The 19446-nt window shown below is 38.0% G+C and overlaps 2 protein-coding genes across 2 annotated transcripts in view; one reads left to right on the top strand and one right to left on the bottom strand.

Moving 5' to 3' along the window:
- astn1 (astrotactin 1) overlaps positions 1 to 12660 on the top strand; it is a 277794-nt gene extending 265134 nt beyond the window's left edge. Inside the window, exons 22-24 of the mRNA XM_068339866.1 lie at positions 947 to 1047; positions 3316 to 3499; positions 10350 to 12660. Coding sequence (XP_068195967.1) covers positions 947 to 1047; positions 3316 to 3499; positions 10350 to 10587 — 523 coding nt within the window. The 3' untranslated portion in view covers positions 10588 to 12660. The remainder of the gene's footprint in view (positions 1 to 946; positions 1048 to 3315; positions 3500 to 10349) is intronic.
- A 1117-nt stretch (positions 12661 to 13777) lies between these two features.
- Positions 13778 to 19446, bottom strand: part of pappa2 (pappalysin 2) — a 62808-nt gene continuing 57139 nt past the window's right edge. Inside the window, exons 26-27 of the mRNA XM_068341547.1 lie at positions 17919 to 18017; positions 13778 to 14653 (exon numbers count right to left, since the gene is read on the bottom strand). Coding sequence (XP_068197648.1) covers positions 14567 to 14653; positions 17919 to 18017 — 186 coding nt within the window. The 3' untranslated portion in view covers positions 13778 to 14566. The remainder of the gene's footprint in view (positions 14654 to 17918; positions 18018 to 19446) is intronic.

Here is a 19446-nt window from a genome sequence, read left to right as displayed (position 1 = left end):
ATTATGAATTTAGTTAGTATAATCTATTAAATACTTGGACATGAGACTATATCTGTACACACACACACAAACACACGCCAGGAAAGAGAGAGAAACAGAGAGAAACACAGAGAGAGAGCTACATATGTCAGATGCAGAAATGTTCTCAAACACATGCTGAATGAAAGAAGGCAGCACGGCAGAACAGAGAATATGATCAAAACAATGGGAAAGGGGAATAAAAAGGGGGGTGGGGCCCAAGAAGAGCCTCTTCAAACAGTTTTGATGTCGGATGAATGAGCAGCTACACATGCCCTCTTAATCCCAGCATCAGCGGTGCTTCTGCTCTGTCTATCCTGTCTGGCAGCTCATTCCTTTCACCATGCCAAGGTGTCATCTCTGCCTCCAGGGAACTGCACTCCATATATTCCTTTTGCCATAAAGATTGTTGCATTCTACACACAAATCTACTGTGTGGGCAGAGCCTTTTTATTCAGTAATGAAAGCATGACACAGAAAACAGCCTCCAGCTTCAAGTCAGCCTTTGGTGACAATGGACAGGATTCAACGTCTATTTCTCTACATGTATTATGAACTATGAATGTATGTTGAATGCTGTGTATATAGGGCTGGCAATATTTTTGTGATAGAATTAGAGAATTTTGCACCTTCTGCTACTGCGAGCAGTTGTTTAGGCTGCAAATGGATGCAGTTTGTGCTTTGCTCACTAGGTGGAGATGTTCATTCAGTTAAATTATTGTTGATGCAATTGTTATCAGTGTGGCTCTAGCGAGGTCCTGTATTGATAATGCATCCCTCATCTCCCCCAAGGGGAGGCATAATTGAATTAACAGCTGCAAGAAATGTTCCTGCTGATGCTACAGAATCCAGCATATTATACACTACTGAGTGTGTGTGTGTGTGTGTGTGTGCGTGCGTGCGTGCGTGCGTGCGTGTGTGTGTGTAGGTTCCGGCTGTGGGCAGTAGACAACACAGGTCGCCGTTCCAGCCCAAGTGAGGTCACCATTAAAACTCCATGTCCGACTGTGGATGATGTCAAAGCACAAGGTGAGGAGAGACACAGAATCCAGCCAGATATCTGAATCCTGTTTGTGCAACACAAGTGGCTCACAGAGACAGACTTGATGCTCAAATGCAGTTCAGATTTTGATACATATCAAGTTGAACATCTACATTGTGCAAGATTTCTGCACAGGGTTTGACAAATCAGAACAGTTTATGAGCAACAATGAAATAAAATGCAAAACAGCAGATGACATATCTATCTATTTATCTATCTATCTATCTATCTATCTATCTATCTATCTATCTATCTATCTATCTATCTATCTATCTATCTATCTATCTATCTATCTATCTATCTATCTATCTATCTATTGATATATTATATGCACACACACACAATATTCCCATTTACTTAAATTTGTGTGTATGTATTTATCATTTTGTTCGTTTGAATTAGATCTGGTTAATTGGAAGACAATTTGGTTTGGTGAGCTCATCAAGCCTTGAACCTCATAGACAGGTGCATCCAGTTATGAAAAAAGGGTATTTAAAGTGGCCGATTTCAGGTTGGTTTCTCTCCTGTGAGTCTGCTGTGAATCGTGGCAACATGGAGGCCTCAAAACAACCATGAAATGACCTAAAAGAAAAAGATTGTTCAACATCATGATTCGGGTGAAGGCGATCGCAGAGATTTAAGCTGTCATTATTCTCCGTAAGGAACATAGTGAGGAAATGGAAGACCACAAACACAAGTCCTGTTAAGGCCAGAAGCACCAGGCCAAGAGAAATATCAGAGAAGCAAATGCAAGGGATGGTTAAAGACAACACACAGACCACCACCAAAGAACTCCAACATCATGTTGCTGCAGATGGTGTCACTGTGCATCATTCAACAAGCCAGCTTCATTTTGAAATAAGGTGCTGTGGACTGATGAATCAAAGATTAAGTTTTTTGGTCATAAGCCAATATGCATGGCGGCATAAAAACACAGAATTCCAAGAAAAACACTAGCTACCCACAGTAAAATTTGGTGGAGGATCCATCATGTTGTGGGGCTGTGTGGCCAGTCCTGGTACTTAGAATCTTGTCAAATTTGAGGGTCTCATGGATTCAACTCAATATCAGCAGATTCTTGAGGAAAATGTTCAACAATCAGTCACAAAGTTGAAGGTCCGTCACAGCTGGGCATTTCAACAAGACAAAGACCCAAAACCCTGCTCAAAATGTACTCGGGCAATCATGCAAAGTAGAAGTACAATGTTCTGGGATGGCCATCCCAGTCCCAAGACCTGAATATCATTGAAAATCTGTGGGATGATCTCTGCTCGGCTGTACTCGGCAACCATCAAACCTAACTGAATTTGAAATGTTTTGTAAGGAGGAATGGTCCAAAATACCTCATTCCAGAATTCAGAAACTTATTGGATGTTAGAGGAAGCATCTACAGGCTGATATTTTTGCAAAGGGATGATCTACTATGATTGATGTAATTTTATTTTTTCTGTTGAAGTGCCCAAATTTTGGAACTGTCTAATTTTGTTTTTATGCATATTGCACATATTCTGTTAGTTCAAATAAATTTAGTTTCACTACTGAAATATTACTCTGTCCATCATTGTGTTGATAAATCAAAATAACGAAACACCTAATTCAGTAATTTATCAATTAAAGTAATTGTCAGGGCTGTCCAAACTTTTTTTCTTTTAGGATAAGGTGCATGTCGAAAAATGTCATAAATGACAAGAGAACAAAGAGAGTAATGGTGTAACAGCGAACTATACTACCAAATGAGAGTTCTTTCATTGACAACACTGACAATGACTTTCATTTCATTTCCACTTTCATTTTATATCAAACACAATTCTGTAGAGTTAAAGCTAGAACACAAATAAAAGCTTTGCAGCTCCTTATTCATGTTACTGTTTCGATGTCCAGTGACACACAAGTTTAATAGCCACTGGGAGCAATTTGGGGTACAGTATCCCAAGGCTACATTCGGCTGGGGTTTGAACCACCAACTATTTGATAAGCAGACGACCACTGAGTCACACCCGTCCAGCAGCTGGCACTGCTCTTTCTAGATTCACCAACATTTATGCTGTTTCCCCTTCTGTGAACAATAAAGTATCCTGATTCTGATTAGATCTATTTTCCTTTGTCTTCCCTTGATGTTTGTGTTCTTCTTTTTTTTTTGTCAAGATAACTGTTTGTTTATTTGACAAAACTGACATTGCTCATACTTTGACATTTCTAGCTGCTGTGATGCTCCTGTATGTGACAATTGTCTTTTATAATGCTTTTATTTTCAGAAATAGCTGATAAGATATATAATCTGTTCAATGGTTACACCAGTGGGAAGGAACAGCAGACAGCCTACAACACTCTGATGGACCTGGGTGCTCCCACACTCCACCGTGTACTCTACCACTACAACCAGCGTTATGAGAGCTTTGGAGAATTTACTTGGAGGTGTGAAGACGAGCTAGGACCCAGGTACAGTGGATTTTGACAGCTCAAGATCAAATCAGAGTCCCCCAATGAGACAGCTTATAGCATTCGATGGAGAAAATGGGACTGAGCCGGTCCAACATTTTAAATTAAGTTGTATTTTAAATTTAGTTGTATTAGTTGTATTAGTATTTAGTTGTAACGGTTGTGTAACATCAATTTTAGCTTTGCCTATGACCAATTTATCAGAAAGATCCTGCAATATAGAAATCTACCATCCAGACCTCCACACAAACTCAAAAAAAGTGCATATGAATGTTAATCGGAGCTTCAGAAATCTTCCCTGCCACATATCTGCCAATATGATAAGTATCACAATTCAGAAGTTGATATTTAGTTTACTGTGATAATTTGGGAAGCAGTAAGCCAAGCAATTTATGATTTGTCTGTGAGAACACTGGCTAATCATGCTAATTCTCAATACTGTAGTATCAACCCTTTGCTCCAAATACCCTTCCACCCTCCAAGTTACGTATAAGGATCACTGAGATAAAATTTGAGCCTAATCTCTTGTAGTCATGTGTCCAACATAAACTATACATATAAATGTCAGTGTATGGTACATGGTTCCACTTTGCTAAGTTGAACTGACTAGCCAAGGCTCTCTTAATGTTCTCTCTGCCTGTGGGTTCCCCTCCCAAAATGTTGTTTTTAATAGGGACTGTGCTGGAAAGAGTTCATGTGCTTGAGGGAGTTGAAGTGTTCCATTAAAATATACTTAAATTAACAACCACCCAATTTAGTTAAAGGGAGGGGTGAGTAATGTCAAAAGCTCCTCAGAGAAAGGAAATGTCGAAAAAGAGTGCTTTTCAGGTGAGGCCTGGTGATGTTCATGTGATGCCTTGTTATCCAAGGAATTAAATGAGAATTAGCTTTTCCTTTGTAGCGAGTTTGGTGTGAGGAAAGAAGTCTACGTATAGTGTTATGCTGCTTATTGTTTTCAAGGCACTGGCAGGCAGAAAGGTTCAAAGTTGTGTACATTCACTACTGTGTGCCTGACAATCCCTGCAGGATCAAACCTTTTGTCCCTGTTCAACTCTGATAAATTTCATTCAACTGAACATATTCCTCTTGGTTTTGTTGATTATTAATGCCTAATAGTACACAGTCTGAATCTTGTTATCCAAAGATTTTACAGCCAAATCTGTTAAGACAGATTGAAAAGAATCTACTTTCACTCGGAGCACTTTCACTTGCTTATTGCTTATTGTCAGTACAGATCAAGATTCATTGAAAGTTTAGAGTTCCCAAAAACCTGCTGACCAGCAGATTTGCATCATATGAGTAAAGCAATATTGTTGGCAACCACAAGACTATCATGATTGGACAACTTATTTCTTGTGGCTTTACCTAGGGTGACACGATTAATGATGGAAAAGGAGTTTCCAAAGGAGTACTGTTAATGGTGTGTGTGTGTGTGTGTGTGTGTGTGTGTGTGTGTGTGTGTGTGTGTGTGTGTGTGTGTGTGTGTGTGTGTTTCTGTAGAACTTCCCTTCTTAAAGAGGAGAGCAGGCAGACTCGAGCATATCCACACATGGTTTCATGTTCCTAAATCAGCTTTGTGTTTTATGTTGAGTTTTATGTTGTCACAAATATTGAATGAAGTATATTTTCATTAGCCAGTTTTACAGAGAAAACTCTGCTCAGTGTCTGGCTCAGTGTAAACTTATATGAGTCAAGCAATATTGGGAACTAAACGAATGAGCAAATATGCTCTTATCTTTCCTGTGGCAACAGATCTTCAAATCTACTGTTTTTAGAAACATATCGTATCTCTCTGAGGAAATGTGTTGGCATGCTGCGCAGGACATTTTTGTTGGCTTTTCTTACTGAATGACATTTTAACTCAAACCATAAACTCATGAAAGGTTTGTTTCTTTCTAAAGCTTGACATTTCTTCTCCTAGTTACAAGATCTTGGTGATGGAAGGAGAGTACCCAACATTTAAGGCATGACCACTTAGAAACGCTTGATATTTTGGCTGGGATGTAAAAAAACCCTCCGTCTTGGCCTGAATGTGTGCTTGCACTTTGTGTCTACAATGTCTTTTTTGTTATTGTTGTTGTTGTGTTGTTTTTACTTGGCATCCCTGTTGATCAGAGGTGTAATTGTGATAGTAAGAACTAGTATTAGTATAATTGGAATTTCTCTCAGGAAGAGAGAGAAGTAACTGTTTAATTCATTCAACTAACTAGAGTGAAACACTGATTACCCTTCGGGGATTAAAATCAGTATATAAAATTTAAAAAATAATTAAAAAACGTAAAGAAAGTGTAGCTAGTTAGAGAGAAAGTCTTTTCACGCAGTTATGATGTAACGTACATATGTATTCTGCCTCTTTCCACAGCCAAAACCCACTATCATGTTTGCCGTGTTGTTCACTTGACTCATGACATAATGATGTTCAGTTTGCCAATATTTTGTCAAACTCTATGATGCACAACCAGTGTTCATTCTTCAAAACAATCGCTTCCAGCTTTTGTTCTATTGTTCCTACTTTTTGCTGTTGTAAAACCAACAATGTTTGTGTCAACAGAAATGAGACACAGACTCAGTCATTCATTGAAATGAATTAAGTTTTTAAACAAGTAAAATTGTTTTTTGAATTTTCTGCATTTTGTGTGTGCGTGTGTGTGTGTGCGCGCGCGTGTGCGCATGCGTGTATGTGTACATGTGTGTGTTTCTGTATCTGTGTCTGTGTGTCTGTGTGTGCACATTGCATGCATGTATGTATGTACACGTGAATCAAATGTGCACCATGACCACATCTAGATTGCATGTGTGTAAAAACCTCAGAAGTTTGGGGCGACAGTTGAATTTTCTACACACACAGGCATTTATGGTGACAACTCTTGAACTTGGAAATGTTCTTCTGCTTCCCGAAGAAATGAAAGCATAACAAACCACACTTTTCTTTACGTTATATATCACAATGTTGGTAGACTACTGAATTGGGTACCAAAATATTGAAACCATAAAGAGGTTTCACAAAAATGATATGAATGGCATTTTTACAGTGAGGCACCATCACCAAAACAAATGTTCGTGTCTGCAGACACGCTGACCAAACAGATTGATGTCATTAAAACTATTATATTTTTCCCTTCGTTCTCCAGGGAAGACTGCGCCGCTGTTATGATTCTGTAATAGAATAACAATAGAAATGTCCTGCTGAGCGTCCTCATGTTGAATCCTAATGTCGAAGGTTAAACAGCTACACTCTTATTCCAACTTTGACCAAGGGCATTTTGGATGTTTGGCATGTTGCTTTTTTTGCGTCTCTAAAAAATTGGTTTGCAAATTTGAGGGAAAAATAACAGATATGTTTCACTGGCCATGTCTTAGCAGTCGGACTACGCTGTGGACTGTCAGAATTTATTAATATTCCAAAAATAGCTCTGACACATACTAGGAGATGTGATTTGCTATATTTTTCAAAATGAAATACTATGGAAGCCACAGGCCACACAATGTCTGCATTATTGTAGTGTGTTGGTCGGTGCCGCCTTGAAGTTAAAAAAAAACAGAGTTGAAGACAAAATTTAAAAAACCAATTGTGACTCAGCATTTGAATGAGCTTCCCAACACATGCTAGATTGCAGAACAGAGCTTATGTCTTATGACTTATAGTCACCTAGAATAAAGTTTCTAACCTAAATTCATTCCAATTTTTATTGCACCTCAATGAAAATTGGAAGGCTACTTTTTAGTTGTTAAAGGTAAAATGCATGTGTATTTTTTAACACAACCAATTGGAATAGTGCTACATAATAGACATTAAAGGATATATGCAAAAAAAATATCTCTATAAATTCTTTTCAAATGTAAAGAACGGTAGGTCTTACTTTACTTCCTTGACAACAAGACAACAAAGTTAATGCACTGAAAGAGCCAGCCTGCAATACAGTAATATTTTTTATATAATTTCCAACAGTGGGTCAGTTGTGTCATGAACTGGTTGACATGTTCATTTGAAAAAGGGCCAGAGGGGTCACAATGCTGCTGACACTGCAGCATGGCATTTATGTTGGTCATCCTGTCATCACAAAATAGTGTCCTGCTTGCATAAATATAGTAAAGAATTGTAACACGACAGGCAGAGAGAACCCCAATGTCCAAAGTTTAATTCCAATGTAGAGTCCACAACCAAGTAATAAGAACAGGCAAACTAATCCAGCAGGGTGCAGGCAAACAGGCAGAATCAATACACAATAATCGTACAGAATGGGAACGCTAAAAATTAGGACAAGTCACCAGCAATCTGGCAGGGAATAGACAGCTAAACAGGTACCACATCAGAGGCAGGCATTACTATGAACATGCCCTTGAGACATTACAGCACAATGGAGAGGCAGACTGGGACAACATGCAATGAGAGGCATGATAAAATAGCAGAAAAATCAGCACAGTGTGAATTAGATGTCCCCAAGTAGTTTTGACATCAACAGAAATGGTTGAGAACAAGATCCTGTGGGACTTGGAATTCCAGACCAACAAGTGACTGCTGGCTAACTGCTGGCTAACCAAGCACACGGTAGCGGCTGACGAGCAACAGAAGAGAGCATCAGGGTGCTCACCTGTGCTCTGTCCAAAATAAACAGCTATGTCAATGTATACAGAAGTAAAGGAGTTGGATTGGAGGTCACACAATGACTATTTAAACAAATTTGAGCAAGTCAACACTATTGGGCAGACAAAACGTTGTGATCCAAAGTTTTTAAGATATAAATATAAATAAGGTAACATGATCTTCAAACGCTGTTGAAAGAAAGAAAAATACTGAATCTTTTCCTCAAATTACATTAAACTGTAGGAAATGGGAAGGAATCCTCTCATCGAGATTTGGGCTGTGTGTTTGCATGTAGCTGGGTAGTGTGGTAATTATTCTGATGAAACTGGTCTGAATGTTTAAAGGAAAAAGAAAAGCATTGGAGCCATGGATGGGTAAAAACACTAAGGGACAGATGCTCTTTGTTCATTTGGTCAATAATTTCTTTTCACTGGAGCATATTGGATGTGTAGCCTGGGTGCTCTAATGTGTCATCAGTTCATCAGTATAATGTGCTGTGACTGTGGTGCATCCAGCAGACTTGTGGCTTGGCAGAATGGGGACACCGAGCAGTAGAAGTGCTGGTTTGGCTGAAGATTGAGGGGAAAGTGTTTGTGGAATGAATAAAATCTTCCCCTGCTGCCCCTTTTTTTCACTTTAGACAAACACTTGACAGAGTTTCACTACAAGGGCCAAACAGGCTCTATTGGGCTTAATGGTTATTTATTGCACTCACTGAGAGGTATTTATGTGAACTCTGTGAGTTGCGTTCCTAATGGAGATGATTTCTCACTGGACTGGTTTGGCTAAAGGACAAGGTCAAGCATTTCATACTCTATCCCTGATATTACATCGTCTATTACCTTGATTTCCTCCACAGGACCAACTCTACTTGCCATTCATATCTTCATTCACTAATGTTTCCACTGTTTTGCTTTCATCATTCCTTCCCAGACCTTCAGCAACTACTGTTTACTTTGGGCCAATGCAGGAATGTGTCCGTAATAGTGCACCTTACGTTGAGCTCCTTTAGACAGGAAGCGGTAGTCAAGGGGTTGCTTATATTCCGTCATAAAGCAACCCCATCCGGTAGTGCCACAATATGATTTATGGACTGTATAGTCAATGTATCTGAAGGCTCATGTCAGCACTTACATGTCACCTCTCAAAATGTCACCTCTCAAAAGACAATACTGTAGGGATTCTGACACTTTGTGATACATGTTTGCAGACTTTATACTTCACTCTTGTCAAATCAGTATTTTCTAAAATGCACTAAATACATGATGAAGGGGACTGAAACGTGTTGGGTGAGTTTGTTTGTTTTTTCTTTTAATAGAAACTGCAACCTTACTAAACAGTATTGAAACTTTAAAATATCAATGAAAACAAAATGCAATTATTTGCAGTTATTTTCAAATCCTTGCAATTGAAGAAGTAGGAAGACACACAGACAATTTTGGTATAGACCAATTCACCTAAACTGCATGTCTTTGGAGGTGAGAGGAAGCCAGAGATCCTCTGGCATGATACAGCTGTCCAAGGTCTCTATTGTTTTACCTGGTGCCTTTTTACACGCAATGTTAGTTGGAGACAGGTTTGGAATGTAGGCAGTTTAAACTAGTATCTGAACTATTTTACTCTACAAGGTTGCTCAGTTGTAAAGAACAGCCAACGAGGCTTGGCAATGTCCTGCTGAAATTAGTTGGGATATTCCTGTATGTAACTTTCAGCATCACAAATGCCTTCCCAGATGTGCAGGTTACCCATGGAATGCAAGCACAGATGCTATGATTTGTACAGTGGTCAATCTGAACGGTCTTCTTCAGTCAAGTGCTATGATTCATGAAACATACGTGTTTTAAATCTTAGGATAATAAAGGCAGTAGGTGATAATCCAGTCTGCTGTTATTGAATATCACATAACTTCACTGCTACTTCTTTTCCTGCTACTTCCAAAAAAAACTTTTTTTTTTTATTGGAAATTGTTACGGATGGCAGTGCATGTGCAAAATTAGAATTGAAAGTAATGATTCTTGGCTGCTTCTTAGAGGCCTTGGATAACTTCTTCTGTACCAAACAATGCTGGAGTATCAATGGTAGTCCAGTGAGTGATATTAATGTATGAGTTTGGCAATAAAAATAATAGGAGGAGACTCTTGTACAAGCTGGTTTTGTCTACCACTTCCGCAACGAAAACTTAAATTAGCTTTTTTTCTGCAATGTATAAAAGGTGTATGGATAACATGACGGTCTTGAAACAATATTTTCCTTTTGTTCCAACAGAAAGGCCGGACTTATCCTCTCCCAGCTAGATGAACTGTCCCTGTGGTGTAAAGGTCTTCTTCGGGAGCCAAAGATTGGCCTCCGCAGGATGTCCCTCAAGTTCCTGTCCTGTCGCTACACTGACACCAAAGCCTTTGATCTGAATTGGTCTGGCATGGGTCAGGATGTACACAAGGCCTGTGAAGAGCAGATGCTCACTGTCATGTATAATGACTATGGCGAACCTAAGGAGCTGTAATATTATTCAGAGCTGTTGGCTTAGAAGCATCAACCATCATGAGGGTGATTTCATAAAACCAACAAACAAAGAATACTGTTTTTATTTTAAAAATTGTCGTGTCATTAGAAAGAGTTCATTATTTTAAACAACAGGCATGAAATGATGTATCCTTATAATTGAATCAACTCTCCTTTGATTAAATTATTAATTCTTCCCTCTCAATGTGCTGAAAATTGACAGTTTCTGCAAATCTCACAACAAAAGCACGTCCATTAATGTCTGTTATCGGTCTTTATTGACCTGCTGATTTGCAGCTTTATGGTTACATTTCAATGATTCACATTTTCCGTTACATGGGCATCTGATGGCTGGATGGATGACAATTGTAAATTGCAGTCACTTTTTGTCCCAGCATTGTCATTTGTTGTCTGGTTGGTGTTCTTCAGTGTCTTTTGCAGCAGGCCTCTGACCCAGAAGACAAATCTTTCCAGTTTTTGCTGAATCCATCCTACAGTGAAATAATAGGAGGAAAAACTAAACACAAAGATTTCAATATTTTTGTACTGAAACATAATTTAAAGTGAACAGTTTTTTGGAAACAACTACCAACCAAAAGAGTATTTTCATTTTATGAAGAGTTTTTTACACTCTTCTCATCTGCTATCTTAATTGACAATTTCCTTCTTCAACTTCAGTCTTATAGTGACAAAGCAGACATTAGAATTCAAGAAAAGATTTTTTTGTGCCTGTTTAAGTCAACATTTTGTTATATTGTTCAAATACCGTGACAAATAACAAAATACAACTCATGATGTCACAACCATTATAAGTCCAAAGCCCTATAATGGTTGTGTTTAAGAAGCCCATATCCTTTCTGCATATTGGAAACAGCTTGCTTCTTCTTTGACTTTTAACCTAAACTCACCAATAAACCCAGAGGATTGTGTTTCTGACATTAATTTTACTATTAACATTGGTTGTCGTTATCTTCTAATCACCAGATAAACACACTATGGGCTTAAACATGGATGTCCTTCGATGCAATTTAAAATCGGCTGCTGTATTCTGTGGTATTGCTTAAAAACAACTGACAACATTCGAGACTTCCTTTTGTGCACATTTTGAACGAACGAATCTAACTCATCAAACACCAGGATTTCTATTTTGTTGTTCAACAAGGTTGTGCAACAGGTTGTGTAACATCACTCACAAAACTAATCTCATATTGCAAAAAGTTAGTTTCGTTTGTTTGAGAAATGTGATGTAGCATGTGTCAGTGGAATCTAAAGAGGGAGAGAGAGATGAGTTATTTTAGAAGTATTGACATTGATAATAAACTCTGTACAAAGCCTTATCGTTTTAGAGATATAAACTAATGAATGTAGTGTTGATAGTTTGCATATATATCTGAAGTTGCTTACTAAATAATTGCACAGGTTGGTTCATTTTCTGTACACACTCAGTGAAACATGATCAATCATTTGACAGTATTAAATTGTCTATCTATTTTGAAGTGGTAACTATATCAAAATATTTGTAACTGCTTTGTATCTTTTAATGTCATGCATCAGTGTATAGTTTCAACATTTCAATTAATATTGTACTTGTGTTGAGTATTTTTGATCGTTTCTTCACCCTCTACTTGTTTTTTTATAATCATGTATTATGTACATTTCAAATATTGGAGATTCACCTCAATGAAATGCAGTTGGTTGTCATTTAACAAATGTCATATGTGAATACTAAATTTAACACTTGTAGATTTTTTTGTATAAGCAGCAAAGTATTTCATAAATGAATGACATCCTAGCAGTGTTTTTGTCTTGTATATACGTACATGTCTAAGATTCATGTGTGCTTTAGCATATATAGTAATGTATTGTGATGTCTCTGTGGCTTAGACTAGCAGTTGTTTGGATTATTCCACTTAAGGCAGTTCAGCTATAAAGAACAGAGGATTTAACTTTATCTTTTGTTATCTCTGACTTTGTGTTGTTCACCATTATAAGATGAACTGGACCATTGTTATAAATGTTAATTAGCAAAAAGACAATGATATAATTTTGTTGTGGAAATGGAACTGAACATGAAATAAATAATGCACAAGATGGAGACTTCTCGGTCTTTGAGAATAATCAGTCATGTTCTATCTGCATGATTTTCTGTTAGTGAGGTTATCAAACTTTTTCATCTTTGGTATTTCAAAAAACAATAAAAAAAAATATCTTAACTCTTCAGTGGACGCCTTTGTTCTTAAATTTCTAACTTGATGCTTGTAAAAAACATATTCTTAAGGTGCACTTAGGAGTTTGAACTGAACAGGTTCAAATCAGGACTTTTAATCACCTTGACTTGGGAAAAAAAATATAAATTTGATATAGGCCAGTCTACCCCCATTTCCATGTATGGAATGTGTGGAATTATGTGTATACAAAGTCTGAAGAGACAGCACTGTTATTGTCCGATAAGACCTTTAACTTAAGTTGAGTCGAACTAATGTGGCAACAACAAATGTTGTATCTCATCTCAGGAAAATATTACATCTGACAGATGTTTTCGAGCCAGAGCTATTCAGCTCACTAGGAATTCTTGTAAATTCTGAGAAACGTCAAGACAAAATTGAAGCACGTGGATAGATAAAATCTAAATGTTTATTTTATCACATGAAATAATATCCGAATTTTATTGTGTACTTATTGTGTACTTACAAGTAACAAATTTTATGGTTTTAATGCTAGTTCACAATCTAAGATGCTTGTCCACTTGTGGTATAGGATAATATTGATAGTTCAGTGTCAACATATAGTACACTACGAGTTTTACTGATTCTCATTAAGATCATACTCATTTCTTATTATGAGTCTGTTTGCAAAGAGTTATGGCTGTGGTTTATTTTGTATGTGGTTTAAAAGTACTAACTGATGGATACAACTGGATTCTAGACAACGCCAACATAATTATTTCCAAATTGTGAATATCTGTGATCATGAACTTTTATTCATAATGGTAAAACAACAGGGTCACTACAAGAAATATGTTGTACTTAGATAGATAGATAGATAGATAGATTGATCGATCTTCAGCAAAGCATGAAATATTTATATAGGTGCATTTGTATTTGCTGTTATCCATTTATTGTTAACGCAGATTGATGATAAAACGTTTAACATGAACCTTCTAAATAAAAAAAATGAAAGACAGTGTAAGGGTCTATATAATGTTTGCATTTATTTCAGAGTATAAAGCATTGCAGGAACATGAATACACATATATAGATACAACATTACTTGCTGGTGGATTCCAGAGCAGTTGTGATATAAATCATCCAAGCAGGAGTAGATTTAGATCTGTACTAAGGAACCGTTTAGCACGAGCCCCCCCAAGAAATAATCTTTTTCATTCATCCACTACATTGCAGACTCCATTGTTTTAAGTGCATCTATGCCTCACTGGAGATCCAGAGCATTGAAGAAGATTCTAATATTGTAGTCTCAACATTGTACAACATTGAACAGTGCTAACAAATTCCAATAAAAAATGACCATAATAAACATATTTCATGTTCTGTGTTCTTGTCTAAATATAACTGAAGACACAGAAGGAAAGTTGTGTACAGGTGCTGTTCCATGCACATATGTGTGTATTATGGAATTTGTGATATAAGTTGAGTGTAGTTAATATCTGATCTAGTATTTTGTTAGGTGATTCAAATATATTACGTTATGTCTATATAGGTTAGTCTTTGAACATAATGTATCCTTTTATGCACCTATCTATCTACATGTGAGAAAGACAGTTACAACCAGCAGATCTATGGTCGGTGTAGTTACTGATGAATTTCTTATACCAACAAAATAATCAAATCCAGAAAATCAAATGTATATATTATATTTGTTTGTCTGTTGTAAAGTATAGTCTGGTTTTGACTGTCAAACCCAAGTTCAGCAACTTTCATCCCTATATTTCACTGCATTCCTCCTCCACCTACTCCTTCTCCTCAATTGCCTTTGCTTTTGTTCTCTTCAGCTTCGGGATCACGGCAAGTGCACTCATCCTGGTTGCAGTCGGCCCCAAACTGAATGACCTGACAGTAAACAAGAGCAACATTAGTCACTTTTCAAAACCGCTATAGATTTTTCCATCTGCGGCTGGATCCTAACAAAAAAACACCAGAATCGTCTACTGGGGCCCATCTGGTGCACATGTCACATTTAATTGATGACTCAAACAAGAAACAGTTTCCATTTGATTGGTTTCTCTGTTTCAGACTCTGAGATTGTTTGTGTGATAGAATCCTATGCAGATCTACGGACTATCGCAGTGTCAGCAGGTGGAACGACGCCTAAAAACGCAGCAGAGCAAAAGGAAATATTACATCAGGATTTTCAGTAAAAGCAGAGTCACTGAAAAATGCACTAGTTGAAAAGCCTTCCCAACTGGAACATTTCAAGTGCGGCAAAAGCATGATTTTAAATGACAAAAACAGACAGTAAAAAGTAAATGTTTGCTTTTCATGATCTTGCAGCTAGTAAACACATTTGTATTCACTTCTGCAGAGTGTCTGTGAAATAAGGTAGTTAGTGTTTAGCAAACCCAGTGTGGTCTTAGCAGACTTGTATTTCCTAACAGTTTCAAAAAGGACCTCTGGAGGCCAATGAAGTGTGTGATGTCAAATGGTCCAACTTGGCCTATGAACGACGAGAAACCTTGAGGGTCTTCAGGGGAGGAAGAGAGGAACGCACTGCCGCGGAGGTGAACGGATGAACACATGTTAAGAATCAACAACAAGAGGTTGCCAGTTCTCGTCTCGGAAGCGAGCCATCACCACAGGTTGCAAAATAAACTCTGGTGCCCCGTGAAGCAGTCTGCTGGAAGAAATGTAAACATTCACTCCTGGAGAGAGGGAGTGAGAGGAATATTGGGAGGGAAAAAAAATGAGACAGGAAAGCAAAGAAAGGGAGTCAAAGAAAGAAAATAAGAATGACGGCAAGCAAGAAGAGAAGGGCAGGGGGAGGTCGTGGCTTGTCGGCCTTCGCTGCTGATTGCTCTGCATTTTGGAGGTAGATGGGGTTGATGTCAGTTGATGTCAATAGTTTGACTGAGCTGCAGAAGGACCCGAGTCACTTCAAATGCCAGCAGCCCCATTTAAGACAAATTGGCACAGCCATTTAATGTTTCCTTAAGAACTTCATCTTGATTTAGTGATGCAGGCAGCGAACAATCCAAGCAGAGTTCAACATTTGATCAACATTTGGAAGGAAAGCAAAGCATTTGTTTTTTGCCTCCTTTACAAAAAAAAAGTCTTTTGGCTATTTGGGTTACTTGCCTTTCTGACTGCAGTAACTTTATAAGCAGAATTCATGTGACAAGATATTATTTCACAGCAGTGAATTCAACCTCAATCAAAACCAAATATAGTCTAGATCTAATTTAGTCCTCCTGTTTGCTAGTTGTCACGCTACAGTTAGCAGATCAAAACTGGACTGTTTCCTTTCATAGTGAGAGTGAATTATTAGATCATCTTTTCAAGGGATGTTGCCTGAAACCCACCTGAATCACTTTTCCCTCTTCTTCGCTGCAGTTGCACAATATATCAAACAAATTCTGAGTGAGCTTCAAAAAAGAGGCAGCTGACGTCATCAGGATGATCGACGCAAAAATGGCCATAAACGTTGATTCTTACAGTGGCTGTGATTCAAAAGCGAGCGCCTTTATTCTTCTAAAAACTTTAAAAAAAACCTGTGGCCTCCACCTCACATCATCATCACATCCATGTGGTTATGACTGAGTAATGAAATTATAGTAAATGAGTAACTGAATTTCGTTCACCTTAGTTAAAACTTGTAATTTCCTACCTCTGAACAAGTGGAGAACACATAAAAATGTTTCTGTAATAAGTCCACCATCCACCACCTCCCTCTGGTCTATCAACGTGCTGGAGCTGCGGTGGGAGTCAGGAAGCGGACTGTAATGGCAGATTAGTTCACTTCCTCAGAATGACCCCACTAGCCAAGCTGCTGTTTTACAGTGGCCGACCTAAACGCCATATACCTTCAGCCTCCCCCATTCCCCTGTAAAAGAGCAGTTAGTGGCATTCTGGCAGCTCATTTATTATGATGGCAATTTAAGACTTTCTGAACTCCTCCATTTAGGAAAGAGCTGACGGTGAGTCATGGCGTGCTGTGGACATAAAAGAGACAGCCGAGGCTTGGCCGAATGTAGCCTGTAGGAATTAATATTCAGGGCCCCCTGAATGAGTGTCATGAATGTGTGGTTGTACAGTAGCCAAATAGGGTACAGTCAGGGGAGGTGAACGGGTCTGAGCTACTTCCTAAGCATTTACAACGAAGAAAACATCTCATGAAAGCCCAGAAAACGGGGGGAAAAATGCAGCTGAAGGTGTGAGAAGTCTTCGTTCTACAGCTGGCTGTTTGATATTATTTATTATAGTCATACCATCACAACCACCCACTACAGCATTCATTAAAGGCAAATGGTGTAATTTTATGTATTAGAATATTGGACCAAGCAAGCATAACCACTCACCAGGGAGAATGGGTTTGGATGGATCATCACAAAGACAAGCCATATATTCTTCCACCGATGCGGTGGAATGTATACTGTAGGTATGAGGTATATTTTCTTATTATCCTTATTTTAAATCGTGTTTGGACATCCATCTCAGGTGATTTCAATTGATTTTCTGACCGTGTTGGCCACCTTAAAATTTATATCTTAAAGTTCTCTTGTCAAATCAAGTTGGTACTTCATAAGGAAATCTCATCAGGGATATTATATTACAATGAGTAAAACTGTGTCAGTGATGTGTAGGACATTGACTTCTGCACTGCACAGTATTAGAAGGTGAAAAATTGAACTGCAGCATGGGTTGGAGGAAACCTTATTTGTCATTTTATCAGACAAGCAGGAAGGCATAATTGTCCTCTGTTGTATGAAGTAAAGATTACGGAGACACAGGCACAGTAGTCAAAACGAGAGAGGGGAAAGTAGCAAGAATCTGTTTGTTTGTTTAGTAGATGTCTGCTGCAGAGCGAGGCAGTGCTCAGGCCAAAAGCAACAGATTTCTGTTAATGTCAACAGGAAGAATCTGCCTTTGAATCCAGTTTCTGCCTCCAGGTTCCATCGTAATTGCAATGATGTGAACCTAGCGCAAACTAACAGCACTTTGCCACTTGGCTCCAATTTGAAAATATAATTTGCATAAAATGAAAAATATGATTAAAAAAAACAACAACGTAGAAAAGAAAAGAAATATACATGTTCTCACTGAAGTATGAAAGACAGGACACGGAGCAGAGCTGCAGCCATTAACATATCCGTTTGTGTACCTTCCTGGTGGAGAGTGTGGACGGGCAGCAGTCTCCTCCATCATACTGGCAGTAGGCACGATTGTTGATGGTGTCACACCAGCCATCCCCTCCAAAAGGCTGTAACACACAACAGCGTTGATGATTTCCCAAAATGCATATTCAAATTTATAACATATACTGTTATACATTTATAAGTTTATAAGTTAGAAGTTTATAAGATATATGTTAGGCATGTGTATTACCACTGTTTTATAATATATAATAATTTAATGACTAGATTGACATACTTTTTTTTTTTTTTTGAAACCTTGAAACCTTGATATCTTCCACACCATATTATGGGTTCCAAGATGTCTGTTAATACATATATATGTTCATTTCAGAGAACAAACAAAAAATAAAACAGCTCTCATGTTTTATGCCACCTGTGATTAAACGCCGTCCATGCACTTGATCTTTTTGCAAAAATACTTGCATGGGTAAAGACAATAATAACGGTCAACCAAAATTACACTTTGCATCAGCATCAGGACATGGCATGACATCACCACTGTTGGTGGCAGAAAATGCAAAGAACATTTCTATAAAGTACTAACTTCCACTGAGTAATTTCAAAGCCACAATTCTTCCTCTAATCCGGTTGATCTTCTATTTGAGACACTGTTAACATTGATCACTGTTAATATATCCATTACCATATGAAAAGAAGCTGATATCCTTTTCATGATTATCTGCAAATCTCTGTTGAGTGTGAGAGACTTCCTGGAGGAACTAAAGAGTTGCACATAAAATTCTGGAATTAAAGTTACACTGAATTTCAAGCACGTCATGATAAAAGCCTTTTCAATGTTTTCAGCTAAATCCTGTGGGCTTCCCTGAGGTGCCAACAATATGAAAATAAGGTACCTGCCAAAGATACATTTGGCTCTTTCTGATGAGCTGATGGAGTTATTTCAAAGGCGTTTCACTAACCTGTGCAGGGGGAGAGAGCAGCTGCTCAGAAGATTTCTGCAGTTTTCTCTTCACTTCAAAGAGCTCCCTACTTGATGAATCACCTCGACTTTCCTCACTAAACTGCTTTGGCAAACATAAATCTATTTAATCATCCTGTTTCTAAGTAAATACTTTCCCAGCACATGACTCACCCAAATTACTACGAGTAAGTAAATCTTTGAATTGCCTCCATAGTCAAGGGGCAGACATAATTAATAACGACCAACAGAGCCGACTGTCTTATTGAAATACTGAAGTGAGTTTTAATGATTTTCCTAAGCTGAGACTTAATATAGCTTTTGATGTCTGTTTCCTTGTTATACAGTGGTAGTCGACCTCACACTTAGTCTCTTTGAGGCTACCTTAAAGGTCAGGGGTTATTTTGAGTTAATTATTATTTCCATCCCACTAGTACAGCTTGTAACTCACTGTCAACACATACCTACGTAGAAAATTAAACCCATTTGCACTGGCTGTCTACCTTAGTCTTCAATGAATAATTAAAAGCTGGAATCGACTAATACACACTAATAATTTAATAAATATCAGTATC

This window comes from Antennarius striatus, chromosome 18, assembly GCF_040054535.1.
Source record: "Antennarius striatus isolate MH-2024 chromosome 18, ASM4005453v1, whole genome shotgun sequence".
NCBI classification, from domain to species: domain Eukaryota; kingdom Metazoa; phylum Chordata; class Actinopteri; order Lophiiformes; family Antennariidae; genus Antennarius; species Antennarius striatus.
The sequence above is the reverse complement of the archived record's forward strand: the minus strand, read 5'-3'. Positions and strand labels throughout refer to the sequence as shown.